Source organism: Scyliorhinus torazame, chromosome 7, assembly GCF_047496885.1.
Source record: "Scyliorhinus torazame isolate Kashiwa2021f chromosome 7, sScyTor2.1, whole genome shotgun sequence".
NCBI lineage: Eukaryota > Metazoa > Chordata > Chondrichthyes > Carcharhiniformes > Scyliorhinidae > Scyliorhinus > Scyliorhinus torazame.
In genome coordinates this window covers 13671915-13694595 of record NC_092713.1, presented here as the reverse complement: position 1 = coordinate 13694595, position 22681 = coordinate 13671915, and the positions used below count along the sequence as shown (strand labels likewise).

Sequence of the window (22681 nt, the reverse complement as noted above, 5' to 3'; positions counted from 1 at the left end):
GAGGGAGAGGGGAGGGGGGGAATGAGGGAGAGAGGAGGGGGGGAATGAGGGAGAGAGGAGGGGGGGAATGAGGGAGAGAGGAGGGGGGGAATGAGGGAGAGAGGAGGGGGGGAATGAGGGAGAGAGGAGGGGGGAGAATGAGGGAGAGAGGAGGGGGGGGAATGAGGGAGAGAGGGGGGGATGAGGGAGAGAGGAGGGGGGGAATGAGGGAGAGAGGAGGGGGGAATGAGGCAGAGAGAGGGGGGGAATGAGGGAGAGAGGAGGAGGGGGGAATGAGGGAGAGAGGAGGAGGGGGGGAATGAGGGAGAGAGGAGGAGGGGGGGAATGAGGGAGAGGGGAGGAGGGGGGGAATGAGGGAGAGGGGAGGAGGGGGGAATGAGGGAGAGAGGAGGGGGGAGAATGAGGGAGAGAGGAGGAGGGGGAATGAGGAGAGAGGAGGAGGGGGGGGGAATGAGGGAGAGAGGAGGAGGGGGGGGAATGAGGGAGAGAGGAGGAGGGGGGGGAATGAGGGAGAGAGGAGGAGGGGGGAATGAGGGAGAGAGGAGGAGGGGGGGAATGAGGGAGAGAGGAGGAGGCGGGGGAATGAGGGAGAGAGGAGGAGGGGGGAATGAGGAGAGAGGAGGAGGGGGGGAATGAGGGAGAGGGGGGGGAGATGAGGGAGAGAGGAGGGGGGGGATGAGGGAGAGTGGAGCGGGGAATGAGGGAGAGAGGAGGCTTGAATGAGGGAGAGAGGAGGGGTGAATGAGGGAGAGGAGGTGGAGTGAGGTGGGGGAATGAGGGAGTGAGGTGGGGGAATGAGGTAGAGAGGAGGGGGAATGAGGGACAGGTGGGGGAGTGAGGTGGGGGGGAATGAGGGAGCGAGGGGTGGGAGTGTGAGGAGTGGAGGGGGAATGAGGAGGGGGGATGGCGGAGTAGAGAGGAGAAGACGGTGAGATGTGATGGCGAGTGAGTCAAGGGGTTAAGGGCAGGGAGAGTTAAGGGGTGTTGTAATGTGAGGGGGTTGAAGTGTGGGTTGTAGGACAAGTGGAGGGGTAAGGTGAAAGGTTTGGGGTTGAGGAAGGTAGGTGGGAAAGAGTGGTTGAGGAAGCAATGGAGGGGGTTTTAACGGGGAATTTTTGCCTTTAAATGCTGCCATTTACAGACTGGACGGCTGTGTTTTCCGTCTGCTGATGACGTACTTTTGAATTGCTGTCAGTGTTGGAATGAGGATTAGCAGCAACCAGTTTGCACTCGGTGAACTACAAACCGCAATTTGACAATGAGTACTTACTCTGCTGCTGAATGTAAGATAAATATTGGCCAGAACATCTGTCTTGTTCTTCGTAACCGAATCAAAGGCATCCATCGCACCCCGTTAAAAAGTGGTGATGCGCCATTGGTTTAATCTCACCCGAAAGACCGCACCTCCAACAGTGTCGCACTCCCTCAGTGCTGCCCTGCAGCGAGAGCGCAGAATTGTGCTCGGCTCCTGCAGAGGATTTGATCCTCAGGCACCGGAATCTAGACAGTGAACCACAGCTGACATGAACAAGGATTCAGATGGAGAGTGGGTGGAGTTTGGGTGGGAATGGCAGCTGTGTGGTTTTGGATTGGAAGGGAATATTAGGGTCAGGGTGGGGAATGGAATCAGTGACATCGTAGCCATGTGCATGGTTTCTGGCAACAGAGAAGGGAGTGACTCGGTTGAGTAGGAAGAAGGCAGAAATGTGGATGATATGCTTCAGTTGTACAGGACATTGGTGAGACCACATCTGGAGCACTGTGTTCAGTATTGGATTCATATTTAAGGAAAGTGGTAATGTGTTAGAAGCAGTCCAGAGAACGCTACATTTTTAAATAATCTTTATTGTCACAAGTGTGCTTACATTAACACTGCAATGAAGTTATTGTAAAAATCCCAGAGTTGCCACATTCCGGCGCCTGTTTGGTTACACGGAGGGAGAATTCAGAATGTCCAATTCACCTAACAGCAGGCCTTTGGGGACTTGTGGGAGGAAACCGGAGCACCCGGAGGAAACCCACGCAGACACGGGGAGAATGTGCAGACTCCACAGACAGTGACCCAAACCGGGAATCGAACCTTGGACCCTGGCGCTGTGAGGCAGCAGTGCTAACCGCTATGCTACCGTGCCTCCCACTTAATTGACAAACACCAGGAATGGGTGGGTTTTCTTAGGAGGATAGGGTGGAGCACTTAGGTTTGTATCCAGTGGATTTAGAAGAGTAAAGCGACTTGATTGAAACCTTTTAAGATCCTGAGGGCGATTGACAGTGGTTAAGATTACAGCTTGTGTAGAGGAAACGCACAAACTGGGCTTTACTATTGTCTTTACTGCAGACACAAATTCGAAAGAGGCAGATGGTTTTCAGTGTTGCGCTTTTATGATTTTAGAGTTACTTTTGTTAGCTGGTTCTGGTTATTCTCAATGCTCTGTGTTGATATAAGAGATGTAAAAACATTGCTGTTTCATCTCTGTTGGGACAGACGTGAAGTTACTTCACCATCATGATGAACACTTTCATCAGTACCGAGTGACGCAAAATGGTTTTCATTTGCAGAAAGAAAAGCATTTCTGTCGCAGTTCCCTCAGATAAAATAAAGATGCATTAGTTGACCTTGCCGCCTCTATGTTCAAGTCACGTTGAGTTGTTTTGGTTGGAACTTAAAAGAATTGCGAACCCTTTCTGCAGGCAGTGAGAGACTTGCCATGCAAATATCCGATGGGATGTAAATGCTTTGCAGTCTGATGCATGTAAATGTTCACCAGGCTTATTTGGATGCGTTGCCGCATTTTATTTTTAAGGCAGTATCTATGTGGTTCCAATACCTGTAAAACTGGTTTGGTCCGTCACCTGCTACGGGTGCTGTGACATTTGATTGTGGGCAATACAGTTATACTCTTAACAGGTTTGTTGACAGTTCCCAGCGAAGTATGGTGGAGGATAAGCAAAATTTTTAGCCCATAAGTATTGGGATCCTCACCGCTCTGTCTATGGAAACAGTCCTATCAACCTGGCACATCCAGGAAAGGACTGCTGGATTCCAATCTACCCGCTTTCGTGCACTCCATGGGCTTGTCTAGGTTGCTCCAGTAGCACCTTGTAACCTCTGCTACCTGCAAGGACAAACAGCAGAGTAGTATGAATGCCTTTACATCCCAAGTCGCACACTGCCCTGACTTTGATGTGCAATGCCAATTCCTTCTAGTATTGCTGAGTTCCCATTCTCCCGTCTTTAGAACATAGGACAGTACAGCACAGAACAGGCCCTTCGGCCCTCGATGTTGTGCCGAGCATTGTCCGAAACCAAGATCAAGCTATCCCACTCCCTGTCATTCTGGTGTGCTCCATGTGCCTATCCAATAACCGCTTGAAAGTTCCTAAAGTGTCCGACTCCACTATCACAGCAGGCAGTCCATTCCACACCCTAACCACTCTCTGAGTAAATAACCTACCTCGGACATCCCCCCTATATCTCCCAACCTGAATCTTATAGTTTAAAAAAATATATATATTTATTAAAGTTTTTTAACACAATTTTTCTCCCTTACAAACAATAACCCCCCCCCCCCCTCGAAACAGAAAAAACCGAGAAATCGCGCAGAGCAAGATATATACATGGCAAAATGATATATTTACACAGCTTTGTACACTGGCCCTCACCCGTACGTGCCAGTTTCCCCAACCCTTCATGTTATCTCTTGCTCATCCACCCTCCCAGGCAGTCTCTCCCCCCCCCCCCCCCCCCCCCCCCCCCGGACAACCCCTCCACCCCCCCAAGGTTGCTGCTGCTGCTGACTGACCTTCCTGCGGACCCTCTCCTTACTCTCGGGGTCTTATTCGCCCACACAAACCCCATGATACTCCTGCCTACTCTCTTAAAAAAGGCCTTAGTGATCACGATGGGAAGGCACTGAAACACAAACAGAAACCTCGGAAGGACCACCATTTTGACCGACTGCACTCTACCCGCCAGCGAGAGCGGTAACATGTCCCATCTTTTGAAATCCTCCTCCATTTGCTCCACCAACCTCGTCAGATTCAGTTTATGTAGGGTCCCCCAACTCCTGGCTATCTGGATCCCCAGATACCAAAAGCTCCCCTCCGCCCTCCTCAGCGGTAGCTCCCCTATCCCTCTTTCTTGGTCCCCCGCCTGTAATACAAAGAGCTCACTCTTCCCTACATTGAGCTTATAGCCCGAAAACTCCCCAAACTCCCTTAGAGTCTGCATGACCTCCACCATCCCCTCCACTGGATCCGCCACGTACAGCAACAGGTCATCCGCATATAGCGACACCCGATGCTCTTCTCCCCCTCGGACCACCCCCCTCCATTTATTAGACTTCCTCAATGACATGGCCAATGGTTCGATCGCCAATGCGAACAACAGGGGGCACCCCTGCCTCGTCCCTCGGTACAGTCGAAAGTACTCCGACCTCCGCCGGTTCGTCACTATACTCTCCATCGGGGCACTGTAAAGGAGCTTAACCCAATTGATAAACCCTACCCCGAACCCAAACCTACACAGCACCTCCCAGAGGTACTCCCACTGTACTCGGTCAAAGGCCTTCTCCGCGTCCATAGCTGCCACTATCTCTGCCTCTCCCTCCTCCGATGGCATCATTATCACGTTTAGGAGCCGCCGCACATTGGTGTTTAGTTGCCTGCCCTTTACAAATCCCGTCTGGTCCTCGTGGATTACCCCCGGGACACAGTCCTCGATCCTCGTGGCCAGCACTTTTGCCAGCAACTTTGCATCCACATTGAGGAGCGAGATCGGCCTGTATGATCCACATTGCAGTGGGTCTTTGTCCCGCTTTAGGATCAAAGAAATTGCCGCTTCCGACATTGTCGGGGGCAGGGTCCCCTCCTCTCTTGCCTCATTAAAGGTCCTCACCAGTAGCGGGGCCAACAGGTCTGCGTACTTCCTGTAGAACTCCACCGGGAATCCGTCTGGTCCCGGGGCCTTCCCCACCTGCATGCTCCCCAAACTCTTGCTCAGCTCCTCCAACCCAATTGGTGCCCCCAAACCAGCCACCTCTTGCTCCTCCACCCTCGGGAATCTCAGCTGATCCAGGAATCGTCTCATCCCCTCTTCCCCCGCTGGGGGCTGGGATCTGTACAGCTCTTTATAAAAGGCCTTGAATACCTTGTTTATTTTCGTTGCACTCCGAACCGTGGCTCCCCTTCCATCTTTGACTCCCCCTATTTCTCTCGCTGCTATCCTCTTACGGAGCTGGTGTGCCAGCATCCGGCTAGCCTTTTCCCCATACTCGTATATCGCCCCCTGCGCTTTCCTCCACTGTGCCTCCACCTTCCCTGTGGTCAACAGGTCAAACTCCGTCTGGAGCCGTCGTCTTTCCCCAAGTAATCTTTCCTCCGGGGCCTCTGCATATCTCCTGTCCAATCTCAAAATCTACCCCACTAACCTCTCCCTTTCCATACCCTCTGTCTTCTCCCTCTGAGCCCTAATGGAAATCAGCTCTCCCCTGATCACCGCCTTCAACGCCTCCCATACCACCCCCACCCGCACCTCCCCATTGTCGTTGGCCTCCAAGTACCTTTCGATACACCCCCTCACCTTCCCACACACCACCTCGTCCGCCAGCAGTCCCACATCCAGCCGCCACAACGGGCGTTGGTCCCGCTCCTCTCCCAGCTCCAGTTCCACCCAGTGCGGGGCATGGTCCGAAACGGCTATAGCCGAATACTCCGTCCCCTCCACCCTCGGGATGAGCGCCCTGCCCAGAACAAAGAAATCTATCCGGGAGTAGGCTTTGTGTACATGGGAGAAGAAAGGAAATTCCCTGGCCTGCGGCCTTGCAAACCCCATGGGTCCACTCCCCCCATCTGATCCATAAACCCCCTAAGTACCTTGGCCGCCGCCGGCCTCTTTCAAGTCCTTGATTTGGAGCGGTCCAGTGCTGGGTCCAACACTGTATTGAAGTCCCCTCCCATTATCAGGCCTCCTATCTCCAGGTCCGGAATGCGCCCCAACATGCGCTTCATGAATCCTGCATCATCCCAGTTTGGGGCGTATACGTTGACCAACACCACCCACGTCCCTTGCAGCCTACCGCTCACCATTACATATCGCCCTCCATTGTCCGCTACAGTAGTCTTGGCCTCAAATGACACCCGCTTTCCCACAAATATTGCCACCCCTCTTCTTCGCGTCCAGTCCCAAGTGGAATACCTGTCCTACCCATCCCTTTCCCTGAACTGGTCCGCCACCTTCAGATGTGTCTCTTGGAGCATGGCCACGTCCGCCTTCAGTCCCTTTAAGTGCGTGAACACTCGAGCCCTCTTCAACGGCCCATTCAGGCCCCTCACATTCCACGTTATCAGCCGGATTGGAAGGGCTCTCAACCCCCCCACGCCCCGCCGACTAGCCATCTCCTTTTCTGGGCCAGTCCCGTGTCCACGCCTCCCTCACCCTCCAGTCCCCCAGAAGGGGGACCCCCGTCCCGACCACCTCTTCTGTGTCCCATTCCCCTTCGGCCAGTGCAGCAGCAACCCTCTTCCCCCCCCCCCCCCCCTCCCCTCCCCCCCGCTAGACCCCTGTGTAGCTTTTTTGCTCCCCCCATGTCACTCCCGTAAGTCAGCTGACGCCTGCTGACCCCGGCTTCCCCCGCCGTCCCATTGACCTCCCCGCGTGAGAGTCTCCCAATCCATATGCATTACTTTGTTCCCCTTCCCGCGTGCGGGAAAAAAAACCCGCGCTTTCCAAAGCCCGCTCCGCCCCCTCTGGCGCAGCTCCTGTCGCGGCCTTGTCTCTCTCCCCCAGCCCATGTAACATTTCCTGCGCGTGATTGACCCCCTATATACAACAACCATCACACATCAAACCCCAAAACATCCCCCTCACCCTCTCCAACCCTCAGTTAGAGTCCAACTTTTCGGCTTGTACAAAGGTCCACGCCTCTTCAGGCGTTTCGAAGTAATAGTGTTGGCCCTTGTATGTGACCCACAGTCGCGCCGGCTGCAGCGTTCCGAATTTCACTTCTTTCCGGTACAACGCCGCTTTGGCCCGATTGAAACCCGCTCTCCGCTTTGCAACCTCCGTGCTCCAGTCCGAGTATATTCGGATCTCTGCATTGTCCCACTTACTGCTCCGCTCCTTCTTGGCCCATCTCAGGACCCACTCTCTGTCCGTGAACCGGTGGAACCTCACCGATATGCGACCTAGCTCTGCATAGCCGCACCCGGAAGTCCTGAATCTTATAGTTATGCCCCCTTGTAACAGCTACATCTACCCGAGGAAATAGTCTCTGAACGTCCACTCTATCTATCCCCCTCATTATCTTATAAACCTCTATTAAGTCGCCTCTCATCCTCCTCTGCTCCAAAGAGAAAAGCCCTAGCTCCCTCAACCTTTCCTCTTAAGACCTATCCTGCATACCAGGCAGCACCCTGGTAAATCTCCTTTGCACCCTTTCCAATGCTTCCACATCCTTCCTATAATGAGGTGACCAGAACTGCGCACAATACTCCAAATGTGGTCTTACCAGGGTCATGTATAGTTGCAGCATAACCCTGTGGCTCTTAAACTCAAGCCCCCTGTTAATAAACGCTAACACACCATAAGCCTTCTTCACTGCTCTATCCACTTAAGTGGCAACCTTCAGAGATCTGTGGACATGAACCCCAAGATCTCTCTGTTCCTCCACATTCTTCAGAACCCTGCTGTTGACCCTGTAATCCGCATTCAAATGTTTTCTTCCAAAATGAATCATCTTGCACTTATCAGGGTTAAACTCCGTCTGCCATTTTTCGGCCCAGCTCTGCATCCTATCAATGTCTCTTTGCAGCCTACAACAGCACTCCACCACCTCATCCACTACTCCACCAATCTTGGTGTCATTAGCAAATTTACTGACCCACCCTCCAGCCCCCTCCTCCAAGTCATTGATAAAAATCACAACTAGCAGAGGACCAAACTGATCCCTATGGTACACCGCTGGTAACTGGTCTCCAGTTTGAAAATTTTCCATCCACCACCACCCTCTGTCTTCTATGTGATAGCCAGTTACTTATCCAATTGGCCAAATTTCCCTCTATCCCACACCTCCTTACTTTCTTCATGAGCTGACCATGGGGAACCTTCTCAAACGCCTTACTAAAATCATGTATCCGACTTCAACTGCTCTACCTTCATCTACACACTTAGTTACCTCCTCAAAGAATTCAATCAAATTTGTGAGGCAAGACCTACCCTTCACGAATCCGTGTTGACTATCCCGGATTAAGCTGCATCTTTCCAAATGGTCATAAATCCTATCCTTCAGGACCTTTTCCATTATCTTCCGACCACTGAAGTAAGACTAACTGGCCTATAATTATCAGGGTCATTCCTATTCCCTTTCTTGAACAGAGGAACAACATTCGCCACTCTCCAGTCCTCTGGCACTATCCCCGTGGACAGCGAGGACCCAAAGATCAAAGCCAAAGGCTTTGCAATCTCATCCCTTGCCTCCGAAAGAATCCTTGGGTATATCCCATCTGGCCCAGGGGACTTGTCGACCCTCAGGTTTTTCAAATTGCTAATACATCCTTCCTCAGAACATCTACTTCCTCCAGCCTCTACCCCTGAATCACACTTTCATCCTCAAAAACATGGCCCCTCTCCTTTGTGAACACTGAAGAAAAGTATTCATTCAACGCCTCTCCTATTTCTTCTGACTCCATGCACAAGTTCCCACTACTGTCCTTGACCGGCCCTACGCTCACCCTGGTCATTCTTTGTGGGAGGGCGCTTCCAACAAGAGCCACAGCAACTGAAAAAAGGTGGCACCTCGGGGCAGCTGGAGGTGGACGTCGGTTGTGACCTTGGCACCGCTGCCCACCGTCTGGATGAGCAGGTAGGTTCAACAGCTGCCGCAGTGACCCTTTTGTTTAAAGGGTTTGTTTAAAACTGGGGTTGTCGTCCTTCTCCAGAACGCGAGTACACCCCTGTAGGCTGCAGTAGCATTGAGGGAATGCCGCTTTGTTAGAGATGTCCTTTCCCAGGTGAAATAGTTCTATCTGAACGGGTGGCTGTAAAACTAAAAAAAAAAACCTTGCACTGTTTGAAGAAGAGCAGGAGAGTTCTGCTGGCGTCCTGCCCAGTTTCTCCGCCAACACTGCAAGATATTTAGAACCGGTTATTCCTCATTTCCCATTGACCAACCTTGCTGTGTGTAAATCAGCTGCCATTTCTATCCATCTAAATTGTAACTTTGCCTCAAAAAAAGGATTTCATTCTGAGGAACTGATGAGGCGTTTTATAAAAATGCAGATTCCTTTTTTTACTTAAAAAAAATAAAAATAAACTTAGAGTACCCAATTCATTTTTGTTCCAATTAAGGGGGAATTTAATGTGGCCAATCCGCCTAGCTTGCACGTCTTTTGGGTTGTGGGGGTGAAACCCACGCAAACACGGGAGAACATGCTCATGAACGTCCCACGTTTATGATGTGGGCATGTTCGGAAACAGCGGGATAAGCTGGCTGTATAAAATTTCCATTTGGACTGAGCATTCTACTGTATAGCTGATCTGAGAGTCCAGCCCTTATCCGACCTCTCATCCTGGTTATCTGTGACCTCTGAGGCAATCGCGGAGAGGAGGGATTCAGCACTCTTGTATTCTTTATATCCAGGCTGACACGGCACGGCACTGTCGAGAGATGCTGCTTCCTGAATGCTTCACCTGCTGCCTGTATATGTATTTACATTGAGTATTTATGCATGTCCTATGGGTTTTGTCACATCTGGACTGTACACAGAGCAATAATTTTCACTGTACCTCGGTACACGTGACAATAAATCAAATCAAATGAGACACTAAACCAAGTCGACATAAAAGATCCTACGGAGAGTCTCTGATGTCCTGGCCAATATTTATCCTTTAACCAATGTTGCTAAATCCGATTATCAGATCGTTCTCAAATGTTTGTGGAAACATGGTAAATTGGTTACTGCGTGGGTGGAGTGCTCTTTCAGAGTGTCGGTGCAGACTCGATGGGCTGAATGTAGGGATTCTATTGCAACAGTGGTCACATGGCAAGTATTTCATTGACTGCAAGGGTGTTCTGCGTTATGAAGGACATTACATATTTGCAAGCTGTTTCTTTCTAAAGGTGTGCTTGCTGACAAGGATCATCCTTCTGGTCTATGTGGTGAAGTCGAGCCTGAATTCCATTTAACGTTTTCAACTCTTCATTTTCACATTGGCTTCCAAGTTCTCCCCTAAACTTCAAACTTTAGTCCTGACCCTAACTGCAGTGTCAACCAGCTGCTCCTTCCACTGATGTTCTTGAGAAAGAACTGAACTTATTGGGGATAACTGGTAATATTTCTACTTGTGGTTCAGCCAACGTTTTGAGCTGTTGGTGGGTTTCTAATGGAGACCAGACTTTTAAGAACGGCCTGATTCTGAATGAAATAAACTAATTTTACCCATTGTTATTTAGGAGCAATTGGCAGCCAGAAAGAAACGGCAGAAAGAGAGAGAAGCACTTGGAGACAAGGTAACTGTCGCTTAACGTACAAGCTCAACATATTTTTGTTCTTTGAGATATGGGCATCACTGGCAATTTGTTGACCATTCAATTACATTGGTTCCTTCAATCTCGACGGTGCTGGAACCTTTCTGCAGTATGGTTTCACAGTCTAGCACAGTTTGTTATCCAGAACAAGCGGGAATAATCTTAAAATTAGAGCTAGGACGTTCAGGGCTAATGCCAGAAAAGTTTTTCTCACAGGGAGTATAATTCTGGAACTCTCCCATCGAGAAGCTGCAGAGGCAGGAGTTTACTCGAGAGTTTCAAACTGAGATTGATTGATGTTTATTAATAAAGAGCATTGAGGGCTATTGAACCACAGGTAGAGCTGATTGATTTTCCTGCATGCAGTCTGCCAGCACTGGGGCCAGCTGCAGTCTGCCAGCACTGGGACCAGCTGCAGTCTGCCAGCACTGGGGCCAGCTGCAGTCTGCCAGCACTGGGGCCAGCTGCAGTCTGCCAGCACTGGGGCCAGCTGCAGTCTGCCAGCACTGGGGCCAGCTGCAGTCTGCCAGCACTGGGGCCAGCTGCAGTCTGCCAGCACTGGGGCAGCTGCAGCACCGCACAATTAATGCCCAAGTCAACCTGGCTTTGTTGTATTGGCCGGTTGGCTTTTGTGCACGCCTGTACCACAGGGGTGGTGGTGGAATTTATGCTTTTCCAGGAATGCAATGTAGCAGTGTTGATAATTGCTTATTAAGTAGAATCTTTAAATTTATGTATTTTATAAGTATACGTATCTTGTGCGTCCATGTGTCTTGTACGTACATGTATCTTGTGCGAACACGTGTCTTGTACGTACACGTGTCTTGTACGTACACGTGTCTTGTACTTGCACGTACCTTGTACTTGCACGTGCCTTGTACTTGCACGTGCCTTGTACTTGCACGTGCCTTGTACTTGCACGTGCCTTGTACTTGCACGTGCCTTGTACTTGCACGTGCCTTGTACTTGCACGTGCCTTGTACTTGCACGTGCCTTGCACTTGCACGTGCCTTGCACTTGCACGTGCCTTGCACTTGCACGTGCCTTGCACTTGCACGTGCCTTGCACTTGCACGTGCCTTGCACTTGCACGTGCCTTGCACTTGCACGTGCCTTGCACTTGCACGTGCCTTGCACTTGCACGTGCCTTGTACTTGCACGTGCCTTGCACTTGCACGTGCCTTGCACTTGCACGTGCCTTGTACTTGCACGTGCCTTGTACTTGCACGTGCCTTGTACTTGCACGTGCCTTGTACTTGCACGTGCCTTGTACTTGCACGTGCCTTGTACGTGCACGTGCCTTGTACGTGCACGTGCCTTGTACGTGCACGTGCCTTGTACGTGCACGTGCCTTGTACGTGCACGTGCCTTGTACGTGCACGTGCCTTGTACTTGCACGTGCCTTGTACTTGCACGTGCCTTGTACTTGCACGTGCCTTGTACTTGCACGTGCCTTGTACGTGCACGTGCCTTGTACGTGCACGTGCCTTGTACACGTGCACGTGCCTTGTACGTGCACGTTTCTTTGACATATTAATAAATTCCATGTTAAATAGGGGAGTGTGCTTTTTTAATTTTATGAAGGTGAGTGGCTGCTCACATCCGAAGGATTAGTGCTGACGGTGCCGACTTATCAAAAACGGGATCGTGGTTTGTGCGGGTTTGTGTCTAAAATCTAAACCAAAAGGTGCCGATCACTTGTCTGTAAGTGAATGTAACTTTGCTGTCCCTGATTACACCTTTCTTCCCAGGCACCACCAAAACCCGTTCCGAAGACGATAGAAAACCAGCGAATATACGACGAAACAACTGTGGATCCGAATGACGAAGAGGTAATTTTACAGGTTTTGTTAACTCCTGGTCAATCCGAGTAAATGGTCCCTTCTGATATGTTATCCTTGCTGTATTAATGTATATGCGTAATAGCAATGAGTTTCTTCCATTTTGAATCTTAGGATTTAATTTTAAGGCCCAGGTTTATTTTCTAATGGCATTGATGAGGTTAGAGAGCAGTCAGTGACAATGTTTTGGTGCCCTTGTCTCCGTTAAATTCTTGTATGTAAGTAAAAGAAAATTTCCAATTGCCTTAAATTGGAACTAGGCAAAAGATACTCCTTTTATGTAAACATTTTGACGGGAGGATGTACGGTTTGTTAGTTTAAAGATGGCATTAATCTTCCACAGGTGGCTTTCGATGAAGCAACTGATGAGTTTTCGACCTATTTCAACCGAGAGACAAGTCCGAAGATCCTCATTACCACGTCTGACAGGCCTCGAGGGGTGTGTGAAAGTAAACATTAACAGGGCAATAGTAATTGTAAAGGGGAAGTTTGTATCAGAGTTTTCTCACCTGGAGCTACTAACTCCTGCTTGGAATACAATTCCATGGGTGCACGGTCCTGACACAGTGATTCCATGTGTACGATTAGATTCTGGTCTTTTGTATATCCCTTCTCCCTCTCTTCACCCACATTTGATGTCACAGACTTGTTTCCACTCTGGAACTCTGTCCCTAAACCCCTCTCCCTTCCCAGTTCCTTCTCTTAAAATCTTCCTAAAGTTCATCGGTTCTGACCAAAACCCCTCATTTCTGCTCCCGTGATTTGGTGTCCATTCCCCTATCTGCCTCAATTCAGAAGCACCCAGCAACGTTTTGTACATCGTAACAGTGCCATGTGTATGGGATTTATTTGATATTGATTTATGGGCGTCACTGGCTAGGCCTGTAGTTATCACCCATCCCTAATTGCCCTTGAGAAGGTGCCGGGCCAGTGCAGTCCAGCCCATGTGGTGTGTACACCCACCGTGTCATTAGAGAGGGAGTTTCAGGATTTTGACCCAGTGACGGTGCTGGAAAGGCGATAGGGTTCCCAGTCAGGATGGTTTGCGGCTTGGACAGCAGCTTGTAAGCGGTGGTGCCCCCATGCTCCTGCTACACTTGTCCTCTAGGTGATAGAGGTTGCTGGTTTGGAAGATGCTGTGAAACGAGCCTTGGTGAGTTGCTGCTGTGCACCTGATAAATGGTACACATGGCTGCTACTGTGCATCGGTGGTGGAGGGTGTGAATGTTTAAGGTGGTGGATAGGGTGCCAATGAAGTGGGTTGATTTGTCCTGGATGGCGTCAATCTTCTTGAGTGTTGGAGCCGTACTCACCCAGGCAAGTGGGGCACGTTCCATCACACACCTGACCTCAGCCTTGTAGGGCTTTAAAGAGTCAGGAGGTGAGTATCTTGCCACAGAATTCCTGGTCTCTGATCTGCTCTTGTAAGCCACTGTATGAGTGGTCTGGTTGTGTTTTTGTTTGCATTTGTTGTAGTCTCCTATTTGTTCCCTGTAGTAATTGTGCATCAGCTCCAGCCCAGATGGAATTTCCAGTGAGGAAATCGGGTCCAGGATTTTGCCACCTATCCCCTAAGCCAAGGGTTCCAGCATCCAGTCAGGGTGCCTTGGTCACTGCCCTCAGCTGCTGCATATTTTAAAATCTTGCGTGGATGGTTTTGCTTTTCAGAGAACGGTGCGGCTCTGTGAGCAGCTGGCAAAGGTAGTGCCAAACTCTCACGTCTACTACAGGAGAGGATTGGCTCTGAAAAAGATCATACCGCAGTGTGTTGCCAGAGATTTTACAGACTTGCTCGTCATCAATGAAAATCGGAAAGTCCCAAGTATCCTTTACGTTACTGAGCTTGTTTGAAAGTGAATTTGACTTTCTTCAGTGTTTCAGTTTTGGACTCGGGGTATTTTATCTGTTCTCATCCTCTTCGTATTTCGGATATTGCCAGTGCTGTATTTGTTTGGTTCCATTTTGAATGTTACTTTTGTAGCACGATGATTTGGGTCATCCTGAGATTGCGAATAGCATTGTAAAAAATAGTTTATTGTTGTACATTTCAGAAGTGTCATTTTAATAAAATGTAAGAGAATATTTGGCAGTCTTATAAACTTGCATTAACTAGCTGTGACACCTGCTAATGGAGGTATTATAGGAGGAAACTGGGGGCCCTTGAGCTTTGAAGGGATCAGGTAAGAGGGGGACAAGTGTATAAATGTGGCATTGAACATGGAGGTGATAAACCCACAGCACTGCTTCAATGGAAATAACGTATCGGGTAGCCTCGTGGCTCAAGTACCACTGTGGAAGGTTGTAAAATTTAATTTGATATTTTTAGGATCATGAAAACTGTCCATTTGTTATTTTAAAATCTAGTACATTAATTTCCTTTTGTGAGCCCCTCCCTTGCCTGACATGCATGCGTCTCCAATCGCACACTGCATGGCTGAAACTTGATGCCCTTGCGGCAACTAAGGTTGGGCTGGTTAAATGCTGGAGCTTTTTCTAGGTGAATGAGCTAGAGCGAGCGTCCTTATCAGTAATTGTGATCAAGAATTGTACATTGCTGATAACTAGGCATTTGCACCACCTAACAAACTTCCGTAAGATGTTACATCGAGCGACAGTCTTTTAGTCTTGCTAGTCACAAAACAAGTGGCAAACTTGGAAACTGAGTGAGACTTTCATGATAACTGTTGAAAACAATTCAGAAGCAGGAAGATCAAAATCTAGTGGGTGTTTGCACTGATATAGATCAGTTAAGAACAGTTTAACAGTGTGTGTTATGCACAGTAATGACAGTGCTCGAGTGCGCATGGCATTGCGTGTGCAGCATTTCTGGACTTCAGAACCTCACTGGTTTCCTGCAGTATATCTATAATCTCAGTTTTTTAAAACAACCTATTTATCTCCACAGCTTACGATGATTTTGTTCAATAGTTAACACTGAAAATTCCCAAATAAACATTTAGAATGGGTAGTCAGTGGCGTGGTGATAATATCACTGGACTAGCAATCTCGGGGCACAGGTTCAAATCCTACCACGGTTGCTAGAATTTAAATTTGCTTAAATCCGGAATTAAAGCTAGTCTCGTTAATCATAACCATGTAACCATCGTCGGTTGTCGTAAAAACCCACCTGGTTCACGGATGTCCTTTAGGGAAGGAAATCTGCCGTACTTGCCCCATGTGGCCGACATGTGACTCCAGACCCACAGCAAAATGATTGACTCTTAAGTGCCGTCTGAAATAGTTACTCAGTTTTAAAAAGGTGGTTCTCCGTAGCACATTCAAGGGCAATTGGGGATAAGCAATCATATGCTGGCTTTTCCACTGGAGCCCACACCCTGTCTTCTGTGAGAATTAGTTGTCTGTAATGACGTAGGGCAGGGGGTGGCACGGTAGGAAGTTCTTGAAGTCTCCTAACTCCATCACCATCTCGTATTTAAAGAGCAGCTCGTCTTCCAGGTGATCATTTTGTGAAGTTTCTGAAAACTCCACTTCTTTTGCCTTAACCAAAACTGACAGATGGATTGATTGTTAGCCATCTTCCCAATGGACCAACAGCACATTTCAAGATGTCTAATGCGCGTCTAGCAAAAGAACTTAAGGTGAAACATTAAAGGAACTTTGCTTAATGTGTACTGGAGAACATAGAAAATTGTAGAATGGCTTGCTATGAATTAATGTCCCATGTTGAATTGTGTTGGATTTTTTAAAAGTTGGGGAATTGACAACTAATTATTCTTAGTGAATTATGTAATTGTAAGTCGTATAAGATTTGAATACTGCTTGAAAGGAGAGACATATTACTGAAACCTTTTGTCTTGTGCTCATTATAATAATCTTTATTGTCACAAATAGGCTTACATTAACACTGCAATGAAGTTACTGTGAAAATCCCCTAGTCGCCACACTCCGGCGCCTGTTCGGGCACACAGAGGGAGAATTCAGAATGTCCAATTCACCTAACAAGCACGTCTTTCGGGACTTGTGGGAGGAAACCCACGCAGACACGGGGAGAATGTGCAAATTCCGCCCAGACAGTGACTCCAGGCAGGAATCGAACCCGGGTTCCTGGTGCAGTGCTAACCACTGAGCTACCCTTCCACCCAGGACAAAGACGGGAATGCCAAATTTCAAACGCTTGCAAATTATATTACTGGAGAAAATGGTGCTGATTGATTGACAAGTTGACTGATTGGCCAGAGAATGGGTCCCTTCATGAATGTATGTTGCTTCTGGTAATCATCAATGAGCCACATTACAAGCTCAACTGACTGCCTTATTGGTGGCTAGTGTAGCTACAAGCGGACTCTGGGCATCACACCTAATAGGAGATGTTTTGTTTCGGATTTTGCAAGTACGGTCTGTGCTCCATAGTAATAGGCGAAGTGCAAACAAAAGGGATATGCTCAAGCCTTGTGCCTTTTTGAATTACCTGGGAGCCTATAGTTCCCTTTTATTTTCTCCCTGGCAATGCCTCAGCCAATCAGAGTCAATTTGCGAACCAATCAGCACTCTTTTTCTCCTGCAGTATAAATTATTGTGATTTGTTTGAAATTTGGGATTCTTGTGTTTGTCCTGACGAGCACAAGACTTGGAGCTTCAGCACCATTTCTCTTTTCAGCAATATAATTAACATTTATTTAGTTTCTATCACATTTAAACTTCGAACATTACCACAAAACATTGGTCAACATGGAGCGTTGCTCTAGGTGAAGTGGTGCTGTCTATTGATAAATTTCTAGGGTAATATAAGTGGGCATAAAGTAACTACACATATCCGTCGAGATCTTATCCTAAAACCCTACTGACCTCCTTGTCCAGACGGTGATGTTTGCATCGCCTTTGGCTGTTCAGATGCCTTAATTTAACAAGCAGTGATCACGTAAACCAATGACTGAAATTTATTTGTGTTGCTGGAGTAGATTTTTTTTTGTCATTATTGAAACCTTTCTCAGGAGTGAATGTTCTTGCACATTTGGAGGAGGCGTGGGGGGGAAGGAAAGAGTATCTAACTCAGATCTGTAAATCTTCTTGCAGAGGAAAGGGAAGGATCCAACACTGCACATACCAGAGGTGATCCTTAATAATTTTTCTACCCGGCTGGGGCACACCATTGGGAGAATGTTTGCTTCTCTCTTCCCTTACAGTCCACAATTTGTGGGGCGCCAAGTGGCAACTTTTCACAACCAGCGTGATTATATCTTTTTCAGATTTCACAGGTACGCTTTTTTTAATAAGTGTATTTAAAGCGAATTGTATTAATAACAAGTCCTTGTTGGAATATATAGATGTTTATATATAATACATATATATTTGATTTGGTGACTGTACTAAATGTAAGACAGGGTCAGCGTATGTAAACGTTGGATAGAATGTAACGGGGGAAAAGTTGTTACTCACTTTGCAAACAAGCAAGAAGGCTGCAATGAAATTTCGCTCAGTACCTTTCCGATAATGGCACTGTATATTGCTGAAGTCTGAGCTCTCGCATCATTTGTGTGCAGCAATTTATCGGATAGCCCAAGGGTCAAAAGAGCCACAAAGGATATGAGGGACAAAGAAAATTATACAGCATGTTCCGAAAAGTTTTTAGAACTGTGTGTGTGGGATGTGAGTGTCTCTGGCAAGGCTGGTAGTTGTTGCCCACCCCGAATTTCCCTTGTGAAAGTGGTGGGGAACTTGCTGTTGGAGCCACAATATTTATGTGACTGGTCTATGTCAGTTTCTGGTCAATGGTGACTGCCAGAATGTTGCTAATGGGGTATTCAGATATGATACCATTGAATTACAAGTTAAGATGGTTAGCTGTTCTCTCGCTGGCGATGGTCATTGTCTGGCACTGGTGTGCCGTGAATGTGACTTGCAATTGATAGGCCCAAGCCTGATTTTCCGTGACTTGCTGCGTACGGGCACTGACTGCTTCAGTATCTGAGGAGTTGCAAATTGTGCTGATCATGATGAACAACAAAGATCCCCACTTGGGGCATAGCCTCAAAATAAGGGGAAGTAGATTTTGGACTGAGTTTAGGAGGAACTTCTTCACCCAAAGGGTTGTGAATCTATGGAATTCCTTGCCCAGTGAAGCAGTAGAGGCTCCTTCATTAAATGTTTTTAAGATAAAGATAGATAGTTTTTTGAAGAATAAAGGGATTAAGGGTTATGGTGTTCAGGCCAGAAAATGGAGCTGAGTCCACAAAAGATCAGCCATGATCTCATTGAATGGCGGAGCAGGCTCGAGGGGCCAGATGGCCTACCCCTGCTTCTTACGTTCTTATGTTCAGACCTCAGGATGGAGAAAAAGTAATTGAAGCAGCTGAAGATGGTTGGGCCTAGGAGAATGGGCTTGGCGTATTTTCCGTGGAGTTTAGAAGAATAAGGAATGATCTAGTCGAAGCAGAAAATTTGTAAGAAATTTAGAAGAAAAAGAAATTTTAAGAAACCATATAGCAGTTGAGAAAATACCTCCCTGCCTGGGGAAACGAGATCACAGGGTCAGAAAATCTGGATAAGGAGTTGACTATTTAGGGCTGAGATGGGAAGAACTAGAATCGTTTAAATTTCACATTGAAATATGGATCATCAGCAATTGAATATATTCAGGGCAGAAGTCAATGGATTATAATTCCTTGGGGAATTGAGGGATATGTGGACAGTGTGGGAATGTGGAATTGAGGGTAAAAGATTAGCCACGATCTAGTTGAATAGTGGAGCAGCTCCAAATAGCCCACTCCCGTTCTTCTTTCTTAATTTTAATAGTTCACAAGGTTAATTAGGCGCCACGATAATAGGCAGTGAGCAAAATTTGTCAGGCCTATTTTCTATAAAGGTAGCTGACTGCATACTAAAGTTGGAAGACTCAGTTGGTTCAGATGCTTCGCTTCTCCAAATGTGGAGTTTATCCCCCGTTTTTTAATACCCAGTTCATCGGTTACGTTTGTGGCTTGGAAAAATCACATCATAGAATCATGGAATGATACAGCACAGAAAGACAATTCTGCCCATTGCGTCAAAGAACAAAGAAAAGTACAGCACAGGAACAGGCCCTTCGGCCCTCCAAGCCTGTGCCGACCATGCTGCCCGTCTAAACTAAAGTCGTCTACACTTCCTGGGTCCGTATCCCTCCATTCCCATCCTATTCATGTATTTGTCAAGATGCCTCTTCAATGTCACTATCGTCCCTGCTTCCACCACCTCCGGCAGCGAGTTCCAGGCACCCACTACCCTCTGTGTAAAAAAAACTTGCCTCGTACATCTCCTCTAAACCTTGCCCCTCGCACCTTGAACCTATGCCCCCTAGTAATTGACCCCTCTACCCTGGGGAAAAGCCTCTGACTATCCACTCTGTCTATGCCCCTCATAATTTTGTAGACCTCTATCAGGTTGCCCCTCAACCTCGTCGTTCCAGTGAGAACAAACTGAGTTTATTCAGCCGCTCCTCAAAGTCTGCACGCACTCTTCAAAAGGGTGATCCAATTAATCACATACACTCAGCCCTGATTTTCCTCCATGTATTTATTTGTCCATTTCCCTTTTGACCAAACTCCTTGAGCGCCTTCCAAACCCATGGCCTCCACCTAGAAGGGCAAGAGCAGCAGATGCATGGGAACACCACTGGCTGCAACTTCCCCCCCCCCCCCCAAGCCCTTCACCATCCTGACTTGGAAATATATCGCCGTTCCTTCACTGTCGCAGGGTCAAAATCCTGGATCACCCTCCCTAATAACATGGTGGGTGTGCCTACACCACATGGGCTAGACTGCAGTGTTTCATCACCTCGAGCGCAATTGGGGATAGGCAATAAATACGGGCCGAGCCAGCAACGTCCACATCCCATGAGCGAATATTAAAAAAAACCTCTCAGGCAACCTTCCGCACGGGAACCAGTCTAGTGAATTTATCTTGATTCAAAAGAATGTTAAACAGACGTGTGCACATGATTAGAACCAGATGCTAACACAGCTGTTATTTTAAAGGTACATATTTAGAAATGAAAAGAAAGTTGGCCTTCAGGAACTTGGGCCACGTTTCACCCTGAAACTCCGATCACTGCAGAAAGGGACCTTTGATTCAAAATACGGAGAATACGAATGGGTCCACAAGGTCAGTTTTCGAGATGTGTTTTGTTGTCTTGGGGGTTACACTGAGGTTAATATAGATTAAATTTCGATAGCTGTGATCAGATGAATCTTTTTGCGGTTCTGGCTACCAACTCAAATCAAATATGATTGAAAATTATGTAAAATAAATATATTGATTGAGGGAGAGTATGTATGTCTGAGTTATATATATTCAATTATGTAAATCACTTCATTGTGAGAAAAAAAAAATGAAAATCGCTTATTGTCACAAGTGGGCTTCAAATGAAGTTACTGTGAAAAGCCCCCAGTCGCCACATTCCGGCGCCTGTTCGGGGTGGCTGTTACGGGATTTGAACCATGCTGCTGGCTTGCCTTGGTCTGCTTTCAAAGCCAGCGATTTAGCCCTGTGCTAAACAACCCCATTGTGTTGCTTTTATCTCAATTACAAGGAGGGCTATGGGTTAAGGATATGCAAACTGTTTTTGCTAGCAACACAATTTTGTAGATTCTCCTGAATTGTGGTCGTGTGTGTGCCACAGAATAGTTTGATCATTCAAAATATCTAGTGCCTGGGATTGAAGCTAGAAAGTGGGCGCAATTAAGACCGTTGACAAAATTTTAATGTTGGCATCTCCGTTTTCACGTAAATATGCACATGGCCCAAACAGACATGGAACGTTCACTTGAGCTGTTCCTAAATGTGCCGCAACTCCCTCAACTGTTCCCTAGTTGGATGCAGTGCAAAAATGTACAGTGTGTATCCATAAGAGGAATGCTTCCCTGCCACTGACTAGGGTCAGGAGATTTACCTGTCACATGCTGAGGAAGTGCAGGGTATTTTACTGTATGATCCTCCTGACCTGCGTTGCTTTCTTTTCCTTCAGCGTCATGAGATGGATACAAGCCGAAGGAAGTTCCACTTGTAAAGTGGGGCTTTCATTGGGACCGAATGGAGCCATGACGCAGGCTGCTTGACAGCAATCGGCTTTACGCCCTGATGTATTTTGGACGCCCTGAAGGCAATCTAAACAGTCCTCCGTTTTTATCCAAAGCTGACGCCAACTGGGACCTTTGAAAATAAATTCTGGAGGAGCATGTGTCTGGTTGCTGAAGATTGCAGCAATGTTTCTCTTGAGTCTTATACTCTCAAATTTGGAAGTTCTACCCTATAACCTGTTTAAAAGACAATAGACTCCTTATAAATGTACTTTACGAATTAACAGTTTGGGATCAATTAAATTATTCATTTGAATTTACCCATCCAGAATTCATGCTCCAATTTTCAAGCTTGGTTGAAAATACCAATTTGTTTAATATCATTAATTTTAACCCTGTAAATGTAAAGGTACGCCCACATTCTGAAAATCATTTAATTCAGAGGACCCAAGAGAAATTTCAACGGTATTTCAGATAACCATGGTGATCTTACATAGGGGGGGTCAACATGCAGTATAGAATTATTCTTTAGAGAAAAGATAGAGATTATGATATTTAACATAACACTGCATGGATAATCGGTGTTATAATCAGCCATCTTACAAATGACGGCAGATTCAAGGTGCCGAATTGCCTGCTCCTGGTCCTAACCCGTAGGTTCGTATGGAGTCATTTCATATTTTTAATACTCCCCTGTCAATCACAAGAATCTACGGGTACACGAGGTAGACGAGAGAGTAGAGTTGACGCTACAAATCAGCCATGGTCTTATCGAATGGCAGAGCTGGTTCAAGGGGCCAAATGGTCTACTAATTTATATTTTGGTATTTAAGTAAACATGCCCTTGGAGGGCAAAATTAAAGTTTCAGCTTATAATTATTGTTATTAGTGTCACCGGTAGGCTTACATTAACACTGCAATGAAGTTACTGTGAAAATCCCCGAGTCGCCACACTCCAGCGCCTGTTCTGGTACACGGAGAATTCAGAATGTCCAATTCACCTAACAAGCACGTCTTTTGGGATTTGTGGGAAGAAACCAGAACACCGGGAGGAGTCCCACGCAGGCACGGAAAGTATTGGAAGCAATTCTAAGAGATAGAATTAATCCACATTTGGGGAAGCAGGGATTAATCAAGAACAGTCAAAGGATTGTTAAGGGAGGTCATGTCTGATCAACTTGATTGAATTTTTCAGAGAGGTGATGAGGCATGTGGGGAGGCATTTGATGTGTACTTCAGCACAGCTTTAAATAAGGTCCCACAGGGGAGACCGATAGCCAATATAAGAGCCCATGGCATCCAAA

General features: G+C 47.3%; 1 protein-coding gene across 1 annotated transcript in view; it reads left to right on the top strand.

Moving 5' to 3' along the window:
• rpf1 (ribosome production factor 1 homolog) overlaps positions 1 to 21697 on the top strand; it is a 25178-nt gene extending 3481 nt beyond the window's left edge. Inside the window, exons 2-9 of the mRNA XM_072510347.1 lie at positions 10452 to 10508; positions 12277 to 12357; positions 12710 to 12805; positions 14035 to 14188; positions 15883 to 15965; positions 17401 to 17582; positions 20337 to 20463; positions 21326 to 21697. Coding sequence (XP_072366448.1) covers positions 10452 to 10508; positions 12277 to 12357; positions 12710 to 12805; positions 14035 to 14188; positions 15883 to 15965; positions 17401 to 17582; positions 20337 to 20463; positions 21326 to 21367 — 822 coding nt within the window. The 3' untranslated portion in view covers positions 21368 to 21697. The remainder of the gene's footprint in view (positions 1 to 10451; positions 10509 to 12276; positions 12358 to 12709; positions 12806 to 14034; positions 14189 to 15882; positions 15966 to 17400; positions 17583 to 20336; positions 20464 to 21325) is intronic.
• Positions 21698 to 22681: the final 984 nt, after the last annotated feature.